This window comes from Neodiprion virginianus, chromosome 2 (assembly GCF_021901495.1).
Source record: "Neodiprion virginianus isolate iyNeoVirg1 chromosome 2, iyNeoVirg1.1, whole genome shotgun sequence".
Lineage (NCBI taxonomy): Eukaryota > Metazoa > Arthropoda > Insecta > Hymenoptera > Diprionidae > Neodiprion > Neodiprion virginianus.
Window position 1 is genome coordinate 25,962,818 of NC_060878.1, and position 24,507 is coordinate 25,987,324.

Here is a 24,507-nt window from a genome sequence, read left to right on the forward strand (position 1 = left end):
TCGTTATCTAATTATTGGATAATATACCAAATAATACTTGAGACTCAGGCTGTTAGTTTGGTTAGACAAACACTTGGTTTTATAAAGTACCTATAACCTGCAGACTTGCTTCAATACTTATACAGTCAATTAATGAAAACGAATTATGAAATTTGTGATCGGTAGAAAATCGGAACGTCTAGCTTCCACAGATTTTTTTATCAACGGCTTACTTCGCCAGAGGCTCGTGTTTATGGACGTGTGCTTGATGATCTAGAAGATGTTGAGCAGTTTCGCTTCTTTCGATGAAGATTGTGGTAGCAAGATCCAGGAATGAATTTTGTTATCAGTGTTTTCATTTAAATCGATAAGATTTTTTAAGTGAATCTCGTCATTCGCAATGAGAAGGTACAACTACTGTATTTGGAAAACTGTTTCGCGGTCTTCAACCAATCATTGCTCCAATGATGCTCGACAATTTACGCCGTTCCACATTTGGGATAATACCTTTTTTTTTTTTTTTACTTGTGTTTATATTTAAATGAACAAATTTTGGTTCTATAGAACGAATAATAACCAAAATCTTGATGCATTACTTCTAAAGTTTGTTTTTGTCTTTCTTACGTTGATAAAAACAAGTCTTGATGTTTTCGATGGACAGCATAAGGAGCAGGTAGCAGCACGTTGAAATAAAGAACTTTATGTCACAAAACTATTTTTCCTTGATTAGTTACGTGGAAGAAATCACAATTTGATGTATAGAACCCATACTCAAAATTCATGTTGACCAGTGTTATCGGCGTGTATATAATTCAACGCACTCTGACACTCAAAATCGTAGTACGTCAGTGAGTACGCGCTACTGGCACAGTGATACCTTGACATGTATCAGCTCTGGCTCTTCAGCGACGGATCCAAAGTAATCCACATCCCTTATCCCTTGTCAGGAAGAAACGTAGAAGCCCCCGATCCCCGGGTTGAGATACCCAACTTCATGGTCAAATTGTGACGCTCTTTCAAGACTCCGCGAGAGTCACGTGATGGTCAACAACGTACGAAAGTTATATAAAATCGAACAAACAATACGCGAGTATCGATCTCATCAAGGTGTACAGAAAATAGATTTCGTTACCCCGGTGTTTGTTTTGTCTGCGGCACCGTATTTGCCAAATGGTGCTTAATCGATCTCGCAGTTTTCGGTACAACTACGAAATCACGCTTGCATTATATTTGCAGTGGATGAATCGTGATACAAACTGCCAAAGATTATCGCAATGAGATCCATTTTGCAACTGCATCGAGTTTGAGACTTTTCCACACGGGTTCAACGACGACGTTACTTTGTGGCACGGTAGAAGTTTGGTAGAAGGTGGCGAGACACTTCCAAATTATTCTCTTTATTTTCAAACGAGACAAATTATTCCGGTGAATAATTTCCATGGCTTAACTGCGAGAATTATTTATTCGATTTTCTCGTAAAGGCTACACAGTATATTTTGTCGTGATGAAATTGTACCTAATTGCATTTCGTTTAGGCATATCGTTGATCTCGATACGAATGTATAATTTAGCGCACAAGTCTGAGTTCGAATTCAAGTATGAACACCGTTTGCGTATTTTTCATCGTATCTATAAATTAACGCTAAACACTTACTTTTTCGCGTTGGCTGTGAAGTGTGAACGACATACCTCGTTATGTGTTCAATTCTTTAGATTGAATTTTTACTTATAAAGGGGAGGAATAGTATGGTATACCCATAAATAAATAAATAACAGAAAAACGAGGAAAAGAAAAAAAGTTTACACAAGGGAGCATTAACCTCTCACAATTAGTAAAACTATATCAAGGATCACACGATCTGTGATGATTCATTAGCATTTAAAAACAGACGACAAAATATTGATTACCTGCAAAAAAGTAGATTTATACAATGTTTATTTGTTTATACAACAGTTGGTGTTATTGAATATATCTGAAAACGTTTTGTAGGTCTGAAATCATTGCTAAAGAACTAATAATGCTTGCTAGAACGTATCGATGGACAGTAGCATTTGAAAAAGTATACTTTGTAACGATGGTGAGTAAAAATAACACTTATCTGCCTAGGTAAAATGAACTTGCGTTTTTTTACACCGCTGTAGGAGAATAACGGAATATTAGAAGTAACCGGTGAAAAGAAGGAAAAAGATTTCTTTTCCTTTTGCATAAGATACCAAAACCGCATCATGAGTTACAATAGCTTATAGGTTTCTCAAATGTTGAGATAGTGGAAATATAAAAAATTGTAACACCAAAAGCTTTTATGGAATAGATACTTCAAAGAACAGTTCAGGAGGGCGTGTAAAGTAATAGAATCATACGAGACGCGACAGTTTACGCAGGTTTACGGATAATCACAGAAATTCAATCAATTTTCATCAAGTTTAACAAAATTTGCGATGTTTCATCAAGTACACACCTCCACCAGATTGATTGTTCAGCCAAATTTCAATCCAATTGCTTCAGGTATTTTTTAGAAAGTCGGAACGAAAAATCTTTTCTGTACAGATATACCTACAAATATGTAGAAACAAGTTCAAAAACCAACCCGCGTATGATACGAAACAGATTTTCAAGCAAAGAAAGTCATTATAAAGACAGTCGCAGGCACTTTGAAACTGATGCAAATTTTATACCATGCGAAAGCAACTCAAAGTAGGTGGCTGAGTAAGCGGATTAATTGTCAGGTTCTTGTCGATCGGCTAATTCAGCATTGGCAAAACTTTTTTGCCCATGAAATTGGCTACATATAGCCTGAAGGGAAGGTTTAAGACACAAAACAATTCGTGCAAGCTCTAATCGGTCCGACCAGCTGCGTAATTGTTCACAGAATTTTATCGTTTCTCACCAGCGGGACGAATGCCTCAATCGCTTTAAATTTTCTCAAGCATCCAATCATTTGTTACAGGCGCACATGTCGGACAGCCAGCAGGTCTTCTTGAGGCACGTAAGCTTACGCACGAGTGGACTCTACAGATGTGAAGTGAGCGCAGAGGCGCCGAGCTTCACTTCCGTTCATGGCGACGGCCACATGGAAGTTATTTGTGAGTATAAGAACCATTGGATGACATTGGATTTAACGACAATGAAATTCTCACGATCAATCAATCGCCAGTGAGAAAAGAGATGGGACTTTGGTGTTCTGCAAAACATGAACGCAGCTTCTCATTGGACTTTAACATGAGGTGAAGACTCCCTTTTCCGAGTACTTCGGTGGTCTAAAGTAAAACTCTAGACCGAGGCCTTTGTTCCATTTGAATTTTTGAATTACGATTCAAAGCACCTAATCACCGGCATCGTAATACACTGGAAAAAATGCAACACCACATATTCGACTACTTGACGTTGAACCTTAACCAATTTAAATTCTGTAGTCTATGTTCTACAAGTGACTCTGTTTAGGTCGATCTAAGTGTTTCAATCTACAACATGACACAAGAACATATCCAATTCACTAACAAACTGCTGGTATTCTTTTTTGGTGGTAGTATTTGTTCGTGATATACTCTTTTCTGAAGCACAATGATGGCTGTTGTATTGTAGAAGAATTTCCAAATAGGCACTATAAAAGTATCTATAAGAGTTTATTTACTTTACCTTTTTTTTTGTATAGTTTTTTTTCAAATGCTAGGGTAAAGTAGAGGCAGCTTCCACACTTAGATTCATTTCCCTGACAAACATTGGGAGTCAAAGCTTGGAACCAGGACTTTCTAACCTACATCTCAAGCTTGTGAAACGATATTTCCACTGAGCGCCACAATTTAGCATAGTTATATATGCATGTTGTCAAATATGTGCATTTCCTTGTTACAGCGCTCCCTCAAGAGGATCCGCAGATCACGGGGGAGGAAAAAGTCTATGCCAGTGGGGATATCCTGGCGCTAAATTGTACGAGTAGCAAATCCTTTCCACCAGCACGGCTCAAGTGGTTTATCAACGGCGTTCCGGTAATATTTTAGATCTATGCTGCATCACATTGCATTCTATCTGAAATGTTTATTTGCTGTTTTCACTTTTCGTTAACCTTAATAGCACGGTGATCACTTTTGTACGTTATGTATACAATTTTTATCCGAGATAATAATCTAAGATACATTCACCTCGTTTTTTATCTCATAGATCATGGTGACACAAGTTGAAAATCATTTAACATCTTCGTCTACATAAATCTGCAATCGCAACTCATCTTTTTTTCTTGTAAAGATAAGATGAACTGTTTACTGAAACATGGGTGACGCCATTGAAAGTCAATTTAGTACACAGAACAAAAAAAAACATTGTTCCAGAAAAACATATTTGTGTTCACTGGTGACGTGGAATAGTATATTATGTTACGATGAGTGTGAAATTCGCAATGTGAGCCGCAAAAGTGAGTGCTGAGTTTACGCTATTCTGTCCGAGATCTGAGAAGGAAAATTTGATCTGAAAAGCAACGAAGGCGCCACTGACAGCGCGTAAAATTGAGGTAAAGTAACTCCTGCTGGGTTATACAGCGCGTAAAATCGAGTAACTCGAAAGGGCGCATGCGCCAAGTAAAGCCGTGGAGTGTAAAATTGACTGTGCGCATGCGCCAACGTTGTTTCGCTGCACTATTCGGAAATAGGGTACTTTTTGCACGCTCGACAGGCTTCAAAAATCGACGTACCCAAACAGTAAATTTTCCATTGTTTCAACAAAAAGGTATTCGTGACAAAAATGTATGTATCAACAATGTTTTTTCCTCTGTGATACGAAGAGTCTCTCGATTTTGTCGTTATCTGTTTGATTATCCAGATGAGAATGAGGTTAATATTATCTTTCATAGAAATAATTGCAAGATAAAATAATTTTGTTCGTATCCAGGTGAAACTTCGTATGAACAATCTTGCCTTCATTTAAATAATAATACTTATCTTATACAATACCGGGGGTGAACTGAGAAAAGATTGAAGACGTGGTCGCGTAGAACGCGGGTAACAATACGGGTTTCCGTTTGTTGTCGCGGAAACCGTTATCGCGATGTTCGCCGATAAGCCCGCTTCGGCAGGGGGCGAGTAACACGACGCGAACGGACACGTGGGTGCTCTGAAAACACCCTGTGTATCTATACGCGGATGTACGGAGGGTGCCGTCTTCCTGAGAATATTGGGACGCGATAAGGTCGACGATGCGGTTGAACCTGTCGATAAAATTGATCGAGCGCTCAGTGAACCACCGAGCTGCACACTTCCGATAAAATAGATTTTACAAGCAGCAAATCCTCTCCGCTCTCTCGCGCTATCTCCGATCCGCTCAGCTCTTCCTCAGCTACGAAAGTGAAGAGGATTGAACCGCGCCGCGGCGTAGAGAAACCTTTTATCGACCATTCTCGGTACCTCGCAATTTTTAATTCCCACACCTGTCTATCCCCATTACGTGTGTGTATAGACGGCTGCAATAGCCTTGGAAATGTATCAGTAGAACTGGATCAACTTGATATACCCGCTGGACTAGGAATATTCTAAAGGCGTTCGACTTGCCCCGATCTATGCATGCGTATTGAGACCACCAACTACCAAGCAACTTTTCAGGATAAGCGATTTCATTTTTCCAGAACCAGTATGTTATAGGATAATATTCATAATATTTACGACATAAATATCGATAATAGATTGTTCCAAATAACGTGAGTGAACCTGAATTGAACGATTTTGCACATGGTGTCCCAGAACCAAGTGCAGAAATTTAAGGGGGCACTAGAAAGTATCGAACTGAGTAAATTGAACAACAGAACATGTGGTCACTCCAGTTGACTATATATGCTGATCCGAGCGCTTTCAAATTTGAAAACATCAAACTAAAGTACTCTTAGTATCAAATTTAAGTTAAAGAAGAAGCCAGTCGTTACTAAAATTCGCTTAAAATTACGTTCTTCAATTTTGACGCACAATTCACTTGCATGAAGTAGTGACTGACGCATCGAATCGATAATGTTATCCGTCTTTTTGTTCGGTTGTATCTCGCAAAAGCTGCTTTGGAGACCACATGTTCTATGGGACAATTTACTCAGCTGGGACACCGTGTATACAATAAATTGCATCCTCCGGTGAAGCTTCGCCTGCTACGTTTCGAGCAGACTTCGGAATGATGTATGTCCAATAGATATTTGGAACGCGGGAACGACTTTTGACCTACCGCTATCTGGCGAAGGATCTTAAACTAAGACGCACTTACCACGAAACGTCTTCGACTATCACCAAGCTGTTGAATATTGTTAATAATAGCAGCTTCATAAGATATATAACTGTAGTTTATACCTTCTATAGTCATCCGCAGATATTGCAGAAAATTCTGTTGAAATATCATAATAATCGGTTTAGCAGTTTTTTAGATCATTGATAACAAACACAAACGCTCTTTCTTTATAATGGTAGGGCAAGACATGCTAGTCTTCGCAACACCTGCACAGGAAACTTAAATTTGAGAAGCAGACGAATAGTGTAAGATAGCTTAAACGAAGTAGAAGGCTGATTGTGAGCCACACTCACGATCAGTAACGTCACTGACGCATAGCGGTGCGAAAAGTGATCGTGAAAAATTGCCATACTATGAAAAGTTATGTAGAAGGTTTCTTCTCCGCACCGTTTAAAAAAAAGAGTATTTTACGCACGCTCTATAGACTCCGAAAATTGAACCTTCCAAGCAAGTATTGCAAATGATTGATTTCGAAAGTTCAGGTTCGTTTTTTGTTCTAGATCCTTTTCCTCTCCCGTAGTTGCTTCTTTGTAGTTTTCTGAATTTATCGGATTCAACGATGCTAAATTTTCTGCGCTGTCGTACCTATCTTGTGGTACTCCTACATTTTTCGGTCTTCTGTTTGTTTTTCTCGTTATTCAGCTTTTCTTTTTCTTCAGCTCATTCATTTTCATCTGCTTCATCTTCGTTATTCAAATTTATTCAAACTCGGTTTCTGGCTTTACTTCAATATTCTCATGCTCATCATTATGTTTAATCAACCCCTTAACGTCACTGCTGATCGTGACGTAGTCATTACTTTCATTCAATATGCTTTCAATTGTTTTGCATATCCGTCGAAAATTAATTTTCCCACTTTTTCGCAAATATTTTTGATGTAATCTGCTTTATTACAGAAGAAACCATTTCTTTGCGTACAATTCTAATTTTTATTTCAATTCTTCACTTGAAACTGTAACGCGAATAGTTGTTGTTTGAAAATTTTTTTCATCATTGTATTTAGGCCTCTTATACTCGTCTATGAGTTTATGTTTGACTAATTCTAAAGTGAGATCTTCCGAAGGTCTACTCTGTACAGTAATGATGAAAGTATTATGGGATTGAGGTAGATTGCATAAGAAAATTTGCCACTGCCATTTCTACCTTCAAAGTTTTCCCGAATTCCGTCAGCTGATTATTCAAGTTTAACAACGTATTTCTGTGTTCCGCCATATCTCCTTCCTCCGATAATCTCAAATTACAAATCCTTTTCAGCATGTAAACCTTATTGTCAAGTATTGCCTTTCGGCGCTAATGGCAGGATTATTATCAGCTGCTCGTAACAATACTTCGCTCGGAATGGATCCGACTCTATTTGATCAAAAGATGTTTTTCTTGTCATACGCTGCATACGACGTTCAAAAATAAATCCATGTAATTAAATGCAAAAGAATGTAGCATCAAAGTTGAAAAACGCGTGTTCAATATTGCGTGCCAAATACATTATAGGCTTATATAACCTTTCATGTTGATTTAATATTCAGGATTTATTCATGAATAGCCTGCAAGCTCAAGATCTAAGACTTTATTATTTGTATTACATGCTAAGCCTACTTACGTCGGTGCCTTATGTCGTAACGATTCTAAATGTAAAGAAATTGTGTTGTTTGTTTGAATTATTATTTTTGCGTTATTTCGAGAATAAAATAACACGACTTAGGAGTACTTTATTCTGGGAAACTCTGTACAGTTCGCATGAAACTTCTCAAACAGGACAACAGGTCAAAATGTAAAGTTGAACTCAATGGTATCAATAACTCTAACTTTGCCATCAGCTACTACTTTAATTGTAAAAACAAATAGAAGACTAATATCATGTACAAAACGTGGGCAAAGTTTTAAGTCGTAAGAAAGACCATCGGATTCAAGTCGCAAAAACCGGTCCGTTATTTCGTGAACTTGTCTGCGAATTCGATTTTCACATTTACACATTTTAGAGAACTAAACCAGTGAAAAGCTTAAGCTTATTATATAAGAATGTTTGAATAGCGTTTGAAGTTCATGGGTCACCAGTGTAGCCCATTGATCTCTAAAGGATTAATTTACTATAGTTTGGAATGTTTTTATGAACTAATACTTGACAGTTTTCCGGCTTTAAGCCTAACATTGGCAACAAGATGTTTTCAGCTAATCAAATCATTCTCTTCACTATCGCTCTATTCAAGTGATGAATAGCCTGCAATTTGACATTTCTTCGTACGTCCATTTTTATTCGGTATTCTTCACTCCACTCCTCTGCATGTAGATGATTACATGAAAAGGGCTTGAAACGAGTGAATTACACAAGCGTTGCCGGCAAATTGCTGATGTTTCACCAAGCAGAACATGAGTAAAGCCAACCCCTTTTCCATCATCGCTCTAAACCGTGCATTCAAGCTTTCGCGTTTTCATCCGTAGTGACAAACGCACTCGGAGTGAAAAAGTAGCGTGTACCCTGAACTGAAGATAGTAGGTACTTGTTTTGAATGTAATAATGTTACACAGCCCGTTGAGTTTGATTGAACATTGTTGACACAGATGAAAGCAAAATATACTATTGCTAATATAACTCGAGATTTCGGTATTATATGGGTATGAATATTCGTTTCGTCTGTTCAAGTATCTTCAACTAAACTTTGAAGTCGACATTCCCCATTCTACCACATTTTCCCTACATGCGTTTGCATGGAAGAAAAACGTCAAAGTCACAGAAGGGATTCTTAACAATGTGGTGTACCAGCCGTTAGTCTTCATTGTTTGAGAATATATCTCTCGGGATCATTAATCACGAGTATGTGTATTACCTAGCTCACCATCAGTTACCGAGTAAAAGAACCAATGTCGTTTAACCACATCAATCAATACATCGTCATTGACTTTGTTCATCCGTTATTCTAATCCTCGATGAAATTATGAACCGTCACGATCGTGTTACGTCTTTATTTGACGTTTGGGGAAAAGGTGCCAAAATTTTTTTGTTTCATCATACAAACGGCTGATGACGAGATCGCAGATTTTCAGCGTAGCCTTTCACCAGATGCGTCGCAGATGATTGACTACCACGCGGCTTGTCTTTTCGCCCATGAAAAAGTTGCACCTATACACTGACCGCGTCTGGTTCCCTCATTGCGCCCTCGGCTCGGGAGATTACAATTAACTTTCATCCAGCAGCGGGAGCGATGAGGGCTCTTTTCGTCTCGGCGTTTTTTGATCAGATCGATTCTGCGGGCCTTAATGAGGCGTGGATGCCTCGACTTCTTCCTTTCCTCCATTCTTTCTTATCCTGCATCCATCCTTACGCACGATCGAGGATAACTTCAGGAGCCACTTGTCGGGCCTCGTTCAGGGGTCGAAAATAGCCCAGCTGTCACCGTCGAATTTCTGAAGGAGCCCGGGTAGGGTGGAGGACACGATTAAAATATGTCTCGGCGTTACTTAATTGCTAATCTTTTAACCGGTTCTGGAATTGATCCTGGGGATATTATTACCAAAGCTGTTAGAAGAGTCTCGAGCTAATTGGCAAAAATTTTTACAGAATTATGGAACATTATTCTTAGCTGATCTGTACACACACGTATACACCATTTTCAAAATTAACCGGAGATCAAAGGACCCCGAAGAAAATTGTCGATGCTAAGAATTTTCACCTTAATTTCCACGGCGATTTAAGCTATCTCCTCGTAAGGCTGCTACGTGAACCAAAACTCGGTCTCTACGCGCTAATTGGGACTGAGCTTTGGTTCATCAACCATACCGGCACTTCCAGTGGTTCAGAATATTTCCGCCCTCTTCCCCATGGCTCGCACGCTTGTTGGAATAGACTCTTGGGGCCCCGTGATATAACCCGGTCTTCTTACTCCTAATGACGACAGGGGCGTGTCAGTTGATAAATTCTTAAGCGAATTGAAAAGAGTCACTCGTCAACTTGAATCAGACGACGAAGATGACGAGGATGAAAAAGAGGTGGGCTCAAACTGATTGCTGTGAGATTATTAAATATTCTGACGACGCTGCGTCTTATTAAACTCGGATTTGCTGCTGGGAATTTTTAAATAACACGACCCCCGCCCCCCTTTTATCACGCCTCATTCCATACCCATAAGCGAAATTCTACGATTTTATTTCATTTGGTTTCATTTCACACGCTCATCTTCCCCGTATTCTATGTGTTGCCTTCATTTTACTTATCGATTTGCTTCTGCCTCGTCCGTGACCTTTTCCTGCCTTGAATTTATTCATTGGAAATTATTAAAAATCACAATGAATATTTCAGACAGCGATCATCGTGATCAGAGGCACTTCTCGAGTGCAGGAGAAAATGTCGTTCCAGTGATGAAGTGCTTTTTTATTTTACTGTTCTTAGCAAGATTAAAAATATATACTTTGTCTGTGGTATCAGAGTTTATAATCTTAGTAAAAATTATTGTAAAAAATTTTTCAAACTTTTTGAATCCTAAAAATTGTGATCAAATTTTTGCATCCATATAAGGCTAACATCCCAAATGAAATGGCAATTTTGTTCGATGCTCCAAAATTTTTTTTGAGAAACATTGATACAAGAAAGATCGTCACCAAACTGTTTCCTTGGTTCACAGAATCGATGCCTTATTTCGACAAGTTATAGAGCCAAACATTTGAATTATCTCATCGATCGACTTTGGACATTACAAGACTGCTTCGATCACCGAGTAAATCTCTCGAAAAACAGTGATTCGTTAATATCCGAGCAATTAACATAATCTTAAACTACTTACGAAATAAATGATCAAGTCTGGTTCCTCTGGTGCGTTTTTATCGTAAACTTATAAGTAAAAATCTAATTAAAAAAAAAATTCCTTTCCCCATTTGTCAAAGCAAACTTCATACCGGTTCCCCGTAAATTTGTATTCAAGCATAGCGTGGGCCGTTAATCGTTCGCCTCTTCCACCCCTGCATAAGGCTGCAGCAAGGCACGCCGATGTAATTGAATTTTCGTTCGGGGCTCCTTATTTAATTACCATAAATCATATTACATCCAAATAATTCAACTGATCCCGGCTCCCCTCCCACTCGTTTTGCAGACGTCAATATCGTGGAATAACAAGGCTCGTTACGAACCGGCTCATTCTAATGTCAACCAGACACGCCAACTGGTGAGGGCTGAACCAGTCCTTCAGAGAATCTGGCGGTCGAGATTCAGATATTAGAGAGTCTAGACTCACCGGAACTCCATCCATAATCCGATTAGAGATTTTAACGGACCAGTCTGATGTCCCAGCCCAGTACCTGATCCGGTTGAAATCAGAAGTGCCTTGTTAAGGCAGGCTGATCAGGTTAATATCAGTCACGTATAAGTAGGGCATGCTTGATCTGGTCCTGAGCAGGCTCAGGTCAGGCAAACTCTACTACGGTACACCTGATCCAACCCTGACTAAACCTGGCGCATATATTGCAAGTACCGCGAGCAGCCGCCAGGTGTCGTGAAAGTTCTTGGCGTTCTCATTAAAACAGACTCGGATGAATTGTAACAAAGTGTGGCCATCCACTTGCACAATCAATAAACCTGATCAACCGTTTCCCGATTCTGACCAGCTACCGCATTTATATGTTCTAATCGAATTCTGATCAACACCTGATCTGGGTCTGACCAACGTACTTGAATTCAGGTTAATCAGGCATTCCAGAACGTGTTACGTGACATTTCTGCTCAGGCCCCGATCAGACGGTAAGGCAAGCCTGATCATGGCCTTATCTCTAAGCTTGATGAAAATCTCTACTTGGATAAACTCTTTGATAGAAAAACTGATCTGAATAGAATTTCAGATTTTGAATCGCGTGGATGTTACGGGTATGTGTATGCGGGTACTGACGGGAAATGAAATGGAATCAGTTTTTGAAAGTTCAAACATCTTCGTCTCGCATAGGAGATGGACGTGTGGGCGGTCTCAAAGAAATTCAAGTGAGCGCGGCTTGACGGATAGTTGCTTTTCAGGGGATCTTTGCTCGACGTAGAATGATGCCGGTCCGAGCCTCGGGATTCCCAGAACCACGGTCAGGTCCGACAATCCCAACTTGAACGTCAAGAGACTGCAAAGACGCGGTCGGCTGCCTTCTAGAGTTTCCTTTATTTTCAATCATACTATAGAATTCAACCTTTCACATTTTCCTCTCAAAGTTTACTAGTCGTACCCACTTTTCACATCACTCGCAATCAAAATTTAAACGTCTCCAGGCTTCTTGGTCATACGGAGTATGAACTACTCTTTGAATATCGAATGGCAGAGCAACTTGACTTTTATCTTTGAGAAATGTTATTTACATCGTAAAGTCGCATTCCGTTCAAAAGGACCTTCATTACAATTTCACTATTCAAACGAATAAAAATATGAAATAATTAACTCATGCGTCACGATGTTTAATGTATATTGCACATAATTCGGAATAAAACGAGATTCTCGGAGTCATACGTGTAGGGCTTATACAAACTAGTTTTTGTATTTGCAGTGCGATTGAGTCAATAAACAATGACCTAATTTGCTAAATTCCGAAGGTTAATAGAATTAAATTGAGCTGATTCTTGAATTAATTGAGAATTGCGTCAGACAGAACGAATTGAAACGTCGTTCACTGATTTCTCATTTCGAAATTAAGATAAGTTACACGTGCGAGTAGCACGCACAACGTGACATCACGCTAGGCCAGACCCTTCAACCCTTGAAGTCACAATTTATCATGCTACCAATCCTCCCACTCACTTGTGGGTGTGACATCATTGGTGAATTTCAGTAGAAGGTTTATAATAATCATGCAAAAGTTATTACGACAAGATTTAATCCCGAAATATTTAGTGAAGGAAGGAAAAAAAAAATAAAAATTTCTGCAAAAAAATGCAATATATTTCAGTGGATTATTGTACTTCATATTAATTCTTCACATTAAGAGTTAACCAATTTCAAGTGAATGTGCAAGAAATGAAAAGATTTTTTTTTGAATATGCCTGTGGAAAAGAGGGAAAAAACTGATTCATTCTCCATAAAAGATTTGAAGCGAGAATCTTCGGCTTAATACACGTTAAGTCTCTGCGGCTAAAATTGAGTTCTTGGTAAACGCAAATTTTCGTGGCTGAGTAAAGGCCGCGACATAATTGATAGGAAAACTCTTGATCTTCCAGAGCGAACCGAGCAATGAGTAGGCAGATTTCGAGTCTTTAGAAGCGGATAAGATTTTAGTACGACGTTTGGGGTTAGCAAGAGTCTGGCAGAAGTTCCGGTTGAACTTTGGTAAATTTAGCGTCAAAGTTTTATCCGTATCGGATAAACCCGTGCGGTGAACTTTCTCAAACATTCCTTAAACTATTTCGACGGTAAATTTCCCGCCAATATTGCTTATTAGCTGTATCGGACGCCGCGCTGGGCCCGCCTGACTATTTTGGAAAATTTGATTCCTCCTCCCTCGGCTCAGAGCTCGCGATAGTAACTTGGGATAAAATCCCTCCACACCCACTCACCGACCTACTACAGAATTAAACTTTTTTTTTTCCCGCATTTTTCGCCAACTCTGCGCACCGCTTCCATTATTATACATTCCCACGCGGAAAATTGCTTCCCTCGCTTATTCTTGCCGAGTCAATTAATTTTAAACGCCCCTGGATTCTCAAGAATTTATACCGATGAATGTCATCATCTCGAGTTAACAGTTTATTCGAAAGAAAATTCATTTTACCCATAACGCTTTTTCTACGTTATAGAAAATCATACTTCACGCCGATGTAATTTAACTTCCAATCTGAAATCAGCTTTCCGACAATACCGAATATCCAAGATCATAATCGGAAGTCGAGTAGTATCCGACTCGAGATATACCAATCGAGGTGTGCAAATGCGCGAATATACAGATACATCTCGAGAAGAGAGAGGATGAGAGAGATTCGAGTAAAATCGCAAGCAGAGCTTGAAATTAATGATATCCTTAACTGGGTTCCAAGGTTCGTTTGATACTCTGATTTCCTTGCAGTAATGTAGAAAGTTTAAAAAGATCTAACGGCAGGATAAAGACGAAATAAAATGATGAACGAGATGAAAAAAAAAAAATAAATAAATAAATAAAAATACATCAGGCAAAGTGCGTTACCGACGAAACCAGAAATTAATATTTCTCAGTATTTTGCTAATTGCTCCATCTCATTATTCTTTAATTTTTTCTCATTTCACTCAGTCTCTATTTGCGTGGGATTATTGCCGGCAGATTTCACGCTCGAGATTCACTGATCCGATATTTCATTTCGATAGCTTCGCTCTAGCAAATGAATAATCGCGTATCTATATAGTTGGGAAATATCCTCATGGTGTCGGAGCCCATAACCTAGTTTTGTACTCATTCCAGTCGTAGCTTTTTTGAGTCTCATACCACCAATATCGCATTCAATCATTACACATAACAAATAATATACTTGTTCAAGCAAACCGCACGCAAAAGAACTCGTTTTTCGAAGAGGGCATTTCTTTTTAGTGAAGTTTATCCTCATGGACTTTGAATCCAAATCTAATCGCGATGAGACGCGACATAATTGTTCCAGATTTATAACATCGTTAGTCAAGATTGAGTCAAAATCCAGAGAAGCCGCAGATATTTTGAAAAATTATTCTGAAATTCAAAACCATTATTATTTGTCGTTTAATTTTTTTGTTCTTCTTTCTCCCGATTGTGTTATCAAGCCATGACTTTGCTAAATTTAATTCGCAGTTAGTAATTTGAACGCAAGTTCTGCACAATTCTACTTCGGTAACAAAGTTTGAATCTTTGATTCATTTTTCTTTAGAATATTCTAAATCTGTAATTGAGTGCGGATGTTTTATTTCTACCCTCGAGTTGCTGGACTGTGAAATGTCTTTCGGTAAACTCTTGCCTATATTTTGACCGGTAAACTAATAACAGGAAAGTTTCGACCTCGGACAAACTTGTAAATTAAAGTCAGGGCTGAAGTTGAAACACAGCGAAAGTCTACCCGTCGTACTTTCCGCGCCTATGCGCAGTAAGTTATGTTCTGACTTATAACCTTCTGCTGCTCGACTGCGTAGGCGTCACGTTTGGACAGTTATAATTGACTTAATTAACACCATACACACTCGTAAATACACCCAGAGATGCTGATTAAACTTCCGGTGAAAAGGTACGAGAAGATAATTAGTACTACTTTCAACAGAAATAAAAACACGTAAGAACCGAAGAAGTTGAACACTTGCAGTTGTGAAAAACAGTGCGAGACATCATCGCGCACTTACAGACTGTCGAAAATGACTGGAAATTTTTTTCTCTCGGACCAACTCCTTTACGAAACTGATTTGAACTTGGTATCTTTACGTAAACTCTGTGCAACTCCTTTTTGTCCAGTTAACGAAAATCACAAATTGAAACAACTTTGAGTAAAATTAAAATTCTCTACAAATTAGAATCACTTTCCAATAAATACGCCCTACAGTAATACTAGCACACAGTACGAAATTGAAATGTTCGTTTAGCTCGAAGAGATAAGCACCGGGGACCAAGTTGATTTCAATTCGAATTGAAAACAGCGGAAATGTGGGGGAAATGAGCAGAACATTAATTTCCTGTATGCAGCTGCCGGCTGCTAGGCCGAAAGGCGTTTTCACTTAAATTTTGGAATTTGAATGCATCGCTGCTACACGTGTAGTTGTAGTTGTCCAAGCAAGGTTAGTCCGTCATCTATGCATTGGGATCCATGGAGAAGGGAGTAGGAAAAAAATTGGTCACAATTTCGCCGTCTAACATTCCTTTCTATCGATATTATCAATTTCTGAAATTCATCAATCATCCCAAAACTACCCTACGCAATTCCTTCAATTTCTCTAATTTCTCTTTATCGCCATTTTCTGTATTTTTCAGGCACGCTCGGACTACGAGGCGCTGATACAACAGCACGGTTTGGTTTCGTCCGTGTCGGGTCTTCGTCTGGAAGTTGGACCGCATCACCTCACGGAGGGAAAAATAAACGTGAGGTAATATTCCAATCGGTTAAATCTGACCCTCGGAAATATAAAAATACGTTGCGGCGAGGGAAACTGAACTTTGTTTGCCAATTTATCGCACTGGGAAAAGTGGATGATAAATAATTATATCTGAAAATTGAAACTGTCTGATTTACCTTGCCTCGTGATTGAAAATAACAGAGAACTTTTCGTACTGATATACAAAGTAAACCTGAATTATGACACAGTGAAATGCGCAGAAATGAACAGGTTCTTTTCCTTTGTAAAGTGTAGACAATTACTGCGCATCCCTCGGTAAATTTTCTAACAATGAATTAATTTTCCGCGGTACTCGAGCCTGTGATAACGTAATATCTTGAAGCAAACTAACATTGATTTTTCTATCATCTCCTTTTTACTTCCCTGTTATAAAGGTGTGAGGCAACAGTGCAATCAAGTCGTCCAATCAAGGAGCCGCTGATTGATTATCGAAAGGCGCAAGTATTCGGTAAGTTTTAATGAAAAATTAAACCTACCGTTCAATAAAGAAACATATATTTGTATACTTCAATGAAACATTTACGACTTTCAAGATTTGTGGTAGATCCAAAAACGAACTTATTCCTCTTGATGGCAAAGTTATGCAGGACATATTTATACTCTATTTGATAAAGAAGTGGGGATAAAATTTTTATTTTAAAACGGATGCAAAGATCGTTTTTTTTTTTTTTGGTTTTGTTTTGCTGAATTAGTACTTTGGCGAGTAATTTCGTAAGTACGTATCACTGATTCACAGTATATTGGTACAAGATGCAGCATTACTTGTTCAATGGTTGCGTAAAATTGACGTTGCTTTGACAGAGAAAAAAATACCACCACCAGATAATCGAATAACGAATAAAAAAGTTCCACCGAACTTTGCTCTCAAAAAGATCGTTAGGATGCTACGGCTTGTTAAGTACCAATTTAGCAAAAAACGAACTTTGTTTCGGTATAAAAATAAAACGTAAAAAACAATCTCTACATAATCGAATTAGGAAGTAAAAAAATCCTTCACAACTTTCCTCTCAGAATGGTCATGCAGTAATTACTGCTTGCCAAAAGTTCACTTTTACAGATGCAGAAGTCTTGAATATCGTTAAACATTTTTATGATCATAATTTGATCACATTTACCGTAAATTCATATGATTATCAGAGCAATATCGCGGAATGCGTCCAGCCTATATCATTTTCTCATTAACGTACACCGATGGAATGCACTTTATTCGCAGCTTATAAGGTGTATCTAAGCTTTGGCTGTGTATGTTTATGTATATATTGTTTATACGGGTTGTTCACAGCCCAGTGTGTACGTTACACAGTTTACGGCTTAATCAAAATCAAGAGACTCTAGTTGCACGGTGAAATTTATTCATGACATTTGGTTAAATTTATTCACGGCTCTGGAGCCGTCGGCGTATATACCAGCCGGTTTTTGCCCGAATGCGCTGATGTTCATAACGCTGGGCTAAATAAGTAGCTGAACCCACCCTGTCCCAAAAAGTTGCTATAATTACCCGCTCGTGTCAGTTTTTGAATAAGCAACTTCTGAATATTACTCCTTAAACTGATGCCGAAATTGTGAAATAGCCGTCACGCGCCCTGGCTGCAATATCGATTGTTACGAGGGGGAATCAACTTGTTGAAATCGCCATTCACTTTGGAAAGAACTCACTTTAGAATTGCTTGAAATTAGTTGAAACGATAGAAGATGATAATGTAATTGCGTGAAATGACACGTGTATTCGCTTTGATAAAATCGCAAATCACTTTGGAAAACAGTCATCGTTTGATGTCACTTGAAATCACTTGAAATCGTATGAAATCGTATGAAATCCCTTGAAATCGTGTGAAATCGCTTGATATCGCGCTAAATCGCACGTGTATTCATTTGTTGAAAGCGCAAATCACTTTGGAAACAGTCATCGCTTGATATCACTTGAAATCGAATGAAATCCCTTGAAATCATGTGAAATCGCTTGACATCGCATTAAATTTGACGTGTATTCACTTATTGAAATTGCAAATCACTCTGGAAAGCAGTCATCGTTTGATATCACTTGAAATCACTTGAAATCGTATGAAATCGAATGAAAGTGCTTGATATCGAATTAAATTACACACGTATTCACTTGTCGAACTCGCAAATCAGTTTGCAGAACAGTCACTGCTTGAAATTACTTGAAACCACTTGAAATCATATGAAATCACTTGAAATCGTGTGAAATCGCTTGATGTCACTTGAAATCATTGAAATCATGATAATCGCTTGTCACCCAATTTACGATAATTTGATTCCCCCCTCGCTCTTTTATCTTTTTCTGAAATTTTCGTTTCCATCCTCCATGTCAACGTTAAATAATAATTATATTAAAAAATTCCGTGATAGATTATCTGAATCATCGCTGGCGGATCATGATAAAGTGTAACGGACGTTTGATTTCCTCTAATTGTTGTTACTATTGTTTGTAACGGCACTAGTAGGTACGACCGCGGGTGTGATTTACGAACAAATTCCGACCCTCCGTGACCATATTTCTCAATTCTAACTTGTTCTTTATTGCGCCAGTGAACTGTACGTACGCTTATAATAAGACAATCTGCCACTGGGTCTAATTTAAGAAGCAATTAGGCACAGCGTATACATTTACCATAGACAATACGATTGAAGAGAACCGCCGGCCGAGAATCGGAGCATACTGAAACGGGAGAACACCCTGCTCACCCAAGGGTTAATTAATGTTACAAATTCTCCGAGAAATTTCAATATGTCCACGTTACAGGCTAACTAGCTACGTATACTGTATTATATGACTGTCTACACCCAGTGCTAGCGGCTATACTCATTCCCTCGATGCCAAAAAGAAGAAACTACTTTTTATCGTTACTTATACCCAACAGAAACGGTTCAAATGCATTGCAATACAGAGTTTTTTTTAATATTTCTTATTAGGTTTATAACAACAAACATATGTTGTAACAAAAGATTGTGGAATATCTCCATCAGCAGTACCTAGTTGAACAAATAGCTTCATTACATCTGGGAAAATTATAACGTCGTTGTTTTGTAACAGATTTGAAAGTGAATAATGACTGCGTTTTTTGAGATTTGTTGAGACTCGATCGTCATTATTCGTTGTTCGTTTTTTTGTCTCTTCACTCGTCATCTGTTACGATTTGGTGACCACATTACTGTCGCGAATTATGCGATCAATGATTGTTAATGTTTCACAATCTAGCTTACAATTTGCGCGTAATCGATGATCTGCTCTTTTATTTGCATCAATAACGAAGGTATAGCTGAAACTGGGCCACTCATTAACTACAGGATGTAACACTGTGTTAATTTATGTTAGTAAATCCGTGCATGAATTTTGAAACAGTACGGCCCAAATCTATTGATTATGCATGATTGTTTAAAAATAACGATACCAATTCTTTCGGTGAAATTGATGTAATTTCGGGAAACTCGTCACTGTGAGAACAGCAATCATTGAGAAAATCTTTATTGAATACCTTTTCTGTCTGCGTTCATAATTCCAGTATTGTTCATTTTTGCATTTTCAAAGAATTTTTCATAGCTTACAAATACTATAATTTGACAAATCCTGAATTACGTACGACTATCTTGTAATGAAATAAACGATTAGTAACGATTGTTAGCAAATGAACCTCATTCATGTCGAACAAGTTCACGAGCCATTGATCTTTCTACTGAATCATTTTTCCATTTTTCTGTTCATTTTTCCTCTGTTATCCTCATTGGGGCGACAAATAAAGTGAAAATTTTATACAAACGCTAGATCGCCTGATTCGCAGGACAACGATTTGAAGACCTTTAAACATCACTTTTTATAATTCCATCTTGGGCGAATCATGGCGTTCCCATCATAAAATGCAAATGAAATTGGAATGATATTTGACGCTGTAATTGTTCGGGCGTATACATCACGAGTCCTTGCAGAAAAACATAAATCGTCTCCATTCTGCCAGGATGAATCTGATGGGGAAGCTGCGAGGCATTCTCATTGGGTACAAACGTGTTCAACGTTTCCGTATCTTCGTCTCCCAGCTATGTGGCTGCGCTCACGTACACGTAACGAACTTTCATTCCACTTTTCACCCATTATATTGGCCTCTCCTCGTCCACACAAAGATCTCCCATTGTTCCGAATTACCTCGAAAAGTTGAACAGCAATACCATTCGAGGCGCCCCATCCTTCATTCGGACCGTTGGAGAGGCCCAACAGCTTTTGTATAAATAATTCTTCGAATTCACCACTGTATACAAAATTTTTTTTTCTTTTCCATTTTTCTCTTGGTATTTATATTTTCTCAGTTCATTTATTCCGAGATGAGAGAATCGTCTATTCAAAGCAGGGAATAAATTTGTTTGCAATTACTTGGAAACGAGTTGTTGGAATGCGATTACGTATTGTCTACTCAAACCTCGTCTAATCCGATCAAATTTCAAGTCGACTTCTCATAAAACTTGTTTTATACGGGTGTTGTCAGCTTCTGAATAAAAACACGTTGGGCAGAATGGAAATGTTTGTATAAATCGAATACGTTGTTTTATTTTACAGTTCAGGGCAGCGCGTATCTCCCGAGGCCATGCTTGATGTTGCTGGTTGGATTTTTGACGGTCACTCGGCTACTTGCGCTTTCGTAAATTCGGAATGCGAGTACGGTGAGGAAGAACATGAAGAAGAAAAAATTCGTGACTAAAGACAATCAGAGCAGCTGCGAAAAATCGAAGTGGATAATCATAGAGCTGCGGTCAGGTTAATACATCAATAATTATATGTATATGTATATATATATATATATAAAACATATATATACGAAGTGTACAGAAAGTACGTGTGCAATGTGGATAGTTGAATCGTCATATCAGTTTTGTAATTAATTATAGTTAACGGTATTCCTGTTCGATCTAAACGAAGAGTAAACGTCGTGCTTTTCCTGAATTATACGGGGCTTGACTTGGAAAATTTCTACCATGAATTTGGTAAGATAATTCATCCGAATTTGTTCAAATACTTCCGTAAAACGTGTTTTGTATTGTTGTAGGTTATAATCTTATAACCGGACTGAACATGATAAAGCTTTTTGACAAAACAAAGCTGTGAAATACAGATAAGGAAATAAGTGGACGAATTGTGATGATTTTTTATGTCTTGAAATTTTTGTCACAACAATGCTTGAAAAAAACGACAGACACTGTAAAAAAATAAATTGTACTAATAATACTTTGGTTAATCGTCTTACGTGGCTTTGTGATATATCTGCGCTAGACATTTAATGAAATAAACATATCTTCGAAATCATGTATACCGCGAATGAAACCAATTGTGTGTATGTATATACATGTATATTCTGTAGTGATATTATTGAGGGTGGAATCAGCGCACACGTACTGCGTAGATAAATAAATAAATATATTACATATATAATATTCATAAGCGAGGAGAATAATCTGCGACACATGCTAACCGTAAAACGCTGTACAACGTTAAGCCTAAAACAAGCTCTGTACCTACTCACAGGATGTAAGAATAGGGGCTTTTTTTTTTTTCTTTAGGAGCCCCGAGCATCGAAAAAGCGCCTTTGCTTTCTTTTTTTGCGTGACGATTTCACCTTAAGCCTGAAAATATGAATGTCGTGGATTTAGTATTTGTTGAATCGTTGATACAAGCCACCGAAAGAGACAATGTTGAAAAAGATTGTATGTTGTGTTACGTCCATCCACGCTTGTGATACACGCTATCTTTCCGAGCACCTGTGAAGAAAAGTTTCGTTCGAAAAGCAACAAAGATACCACTAACAGCGCGTTAATTTAGGGTCAGATATGTTACGCTCAATGACGCAGTGCGTAAAATTGAGTTGATCGAAAGTGCGAATAAGCACGAAGAGTAGGCGCTAGTGTGTAAAATTGAGCATGTCGATGGTGCGCATGCGCCAACGTTGTTTTACCGCGCCGTTCAGAAATGGGATACTTTACGCACGCTCCACGGGCTGCGAAAATAAAAATTTCCAAGCAGGTGTTGAAAAATCATATACAGACACGTCTCGAGAACAAAGTTGTACTTGTATTTGACGTACTGCGGACAGATAATGCGAACAACAAAACAGAGATGACGGGACCTCTTGAAAGGGAAGCTTTTCTAAGAAATTCATTTCATCAAACGCAAAAGCGTGATATGATAATAGAATGAAACGTAATTAGAAATAGATACATAACGAATGAAACACACTAACGAATAACTCTGATCGCCCATTGGTTCTCATTCCGAAAGAGCTGCAGCTATACACCATAGACACGCATATTTATGTATACCTATCCCTGCGTTAAAGTAGTTAGAACCTTCAATAAATATGGAATTGTACATGTATATATATATGATATGTATGGTGCATATAATATACATATATGTATGCAATATATACTTATGTGTACGGCCTAATGTATATAATTCGCAAGTTTAGTAATAAATCAATATTTCATTACAGCTGCAATGTTCGCACATCAATTGACCTAACTTCACCCGAATCCGAACAATATTCAGTCAGCAGGACGATAGTCAAAGGCGGTATCAATATTTCAAGGTAACTGCTAAATAAAGACGTTTTTTTCGATTTTTCAGATATTCCGCAGGATTGATTTTACGTTCGTAACTTTCAAAAGCAGAATCTTGACTGTTTTGAAAATCATGGGAATATGTATTTAGACGATAAAATAAGAAATGAAAAATTACTTTCCTCCAACAGAGAACCCTGAGTGTATTTTGAAATGGTCTAATTTCAATCAAGACACCTCTCATTCTTTCGTATTATTTAAAAAAAAAAAAAAAAAATTATGCCGCAGCCAATTTCACGATATTAAAGGACATCGGAAACCAGCGAGTGAACAAACCGATGAATTAGTACAAGTTGTCGTGAATGGGATCAGCGATTTTCAATAACGTCGACCAGCGTGCATATCTCGTCGTTCAAAGTCATTAGGCATAAATCAATAATGCCCACTCGGGTAGAATCACGAGACGCTGAATATCTTCGGAAATAACGATTGGCAGGAGATAAAGTTAAATGAATAATTGGTGGATCCCTAATATTTGCGTACCAGGCAGCGCTTCGACGTTGTATAAATCCGAGAGCCCAGCGTTACCTTGTCGGTAAAGAAGATATCCGATACTTCTTATCGGCTGGAAAGAATTTCATTTCCACTGTTTCAGAAATCGGGTGGAAAGTTCCAATCCGCGACAGGTTTTTTTCGCCGTTTTTAATGTTTCAGGGAAGTCCCATGAACGTATTCAGTCTCTTGACGTCTTCGATGGAATAGAAGAAGTTGAAGTTTGAACGGAAGAACAAAACTGGCCGGTCCACAATTCGACGTAATAATTTTATCTTGGCAACTGATCACCACCAGTCGGGCTTCTGTTCTTAATTCCTGCGGTATCCGTCACGCGAGGGGTTCACAGTAATTCAATTAATTTCATGAATTATGAAACTTATAGGGGTTGCGTGACACTGATTTAAGCAAATACGAACCTGATGCAAGCTCTGAATTATTGATTGCAACAACTCGACTAAAAATAACATCAGCACACGTTATGATATTCGGGCTCCAACCGCTGAGTTTAGATTAAAAAAAAACCCCGCGGCAAAAACATTCCCCGCTTATAATTGGTTATCTCGTTCTTCAAAATGTTTTTAGAAATACAAGCACTGTGCGTATCACATGATTTAAAATTCGTTGATTAGCCTCTCTGTTACATATTTTCGGTAATTAGAAAACCACGACGAAAATTAAAATATTACGTAAAGTTTGTAAATCCACGTATTTTGATACCTGAAGCGAGGCAGAAATGGTGCACTTTTACAACACTCGTCCCTTAGATCGGCCCATAAAACGCTAAAATGGTCGTCACAAGATATGAATACAGAAGGCTCACGAAGAGGGACGAAAGATTTTGCAAAATCAATCGTGCCAAAGTGCTGAAATAAGATTTACTCGTAAGTCGCCAATGAAGCGATGTCTGTAATCCTTTTGCTTTCTTACTGAAAATTAGAAAATATGAAAAACGTGTCGATTCATCAAAAAAGCCAACTGCGTTGGGTCCCAAGTTGTTTTATTAATAGTAAAATAAAATTTTACCCTACGTCAACTTTGGGGTAAACAGTTTTTGGACTCAAGAATCGCAAAAATTAGGTATTTACAGTTTCCAATTGCCAGATAAAAAACAAAATG

The 24,507-nt window shown here is 38.2% G+C and overlaps 1 protein-coding gene across 18 annotated transcripts in view; it reads left to right on the top strand.

Annotated features, from left to right (window-relative positions):
- LOC124299068 (uncharacterized) overlaps nucleotides 1-21,508 on the top strand; it is a 101,620-nt gene extending 80,112 nt beyond the window's left edge. For 17 of the 18 annotated variants that reach the window (XM_046751962.1, XM_046751972.1, XM_046751970.1 and 14 more), the window contains 5 exons: nucleotides 2,928-3,063; nucleotides 3,833-3,966; nucleotides 16,133-16,245; nucleotides 16,650-16,723; nucleotides 20,843-21,508. In XM_046751962.1, the coding sequence (XP_046607918.1) occupies nucleotides 2,928-3,063; nucleotides 3,833-3,966; nucleotides 16,133-16,245; nucleotides 16,650-16,723; nucleotides 20,843-20,928 (543 nt within the window). In that variant the 3' untranslated portion in view covers nucleotides 20,929-21,508. The remainder of the gene's footprint in view (nucleotides 1-2,927; nucleotides 3,064-3,832; nucleotides 3,967-16,132; nucleotides 16,246-16,649; nucleotides 16,724-20,842) is intronic. The other variant, XR_006906937.1, reaches the window with a different exon arrangement.
- Nucleotides 21,509-24,507: the final 2,999 nt, after the last annotated feature.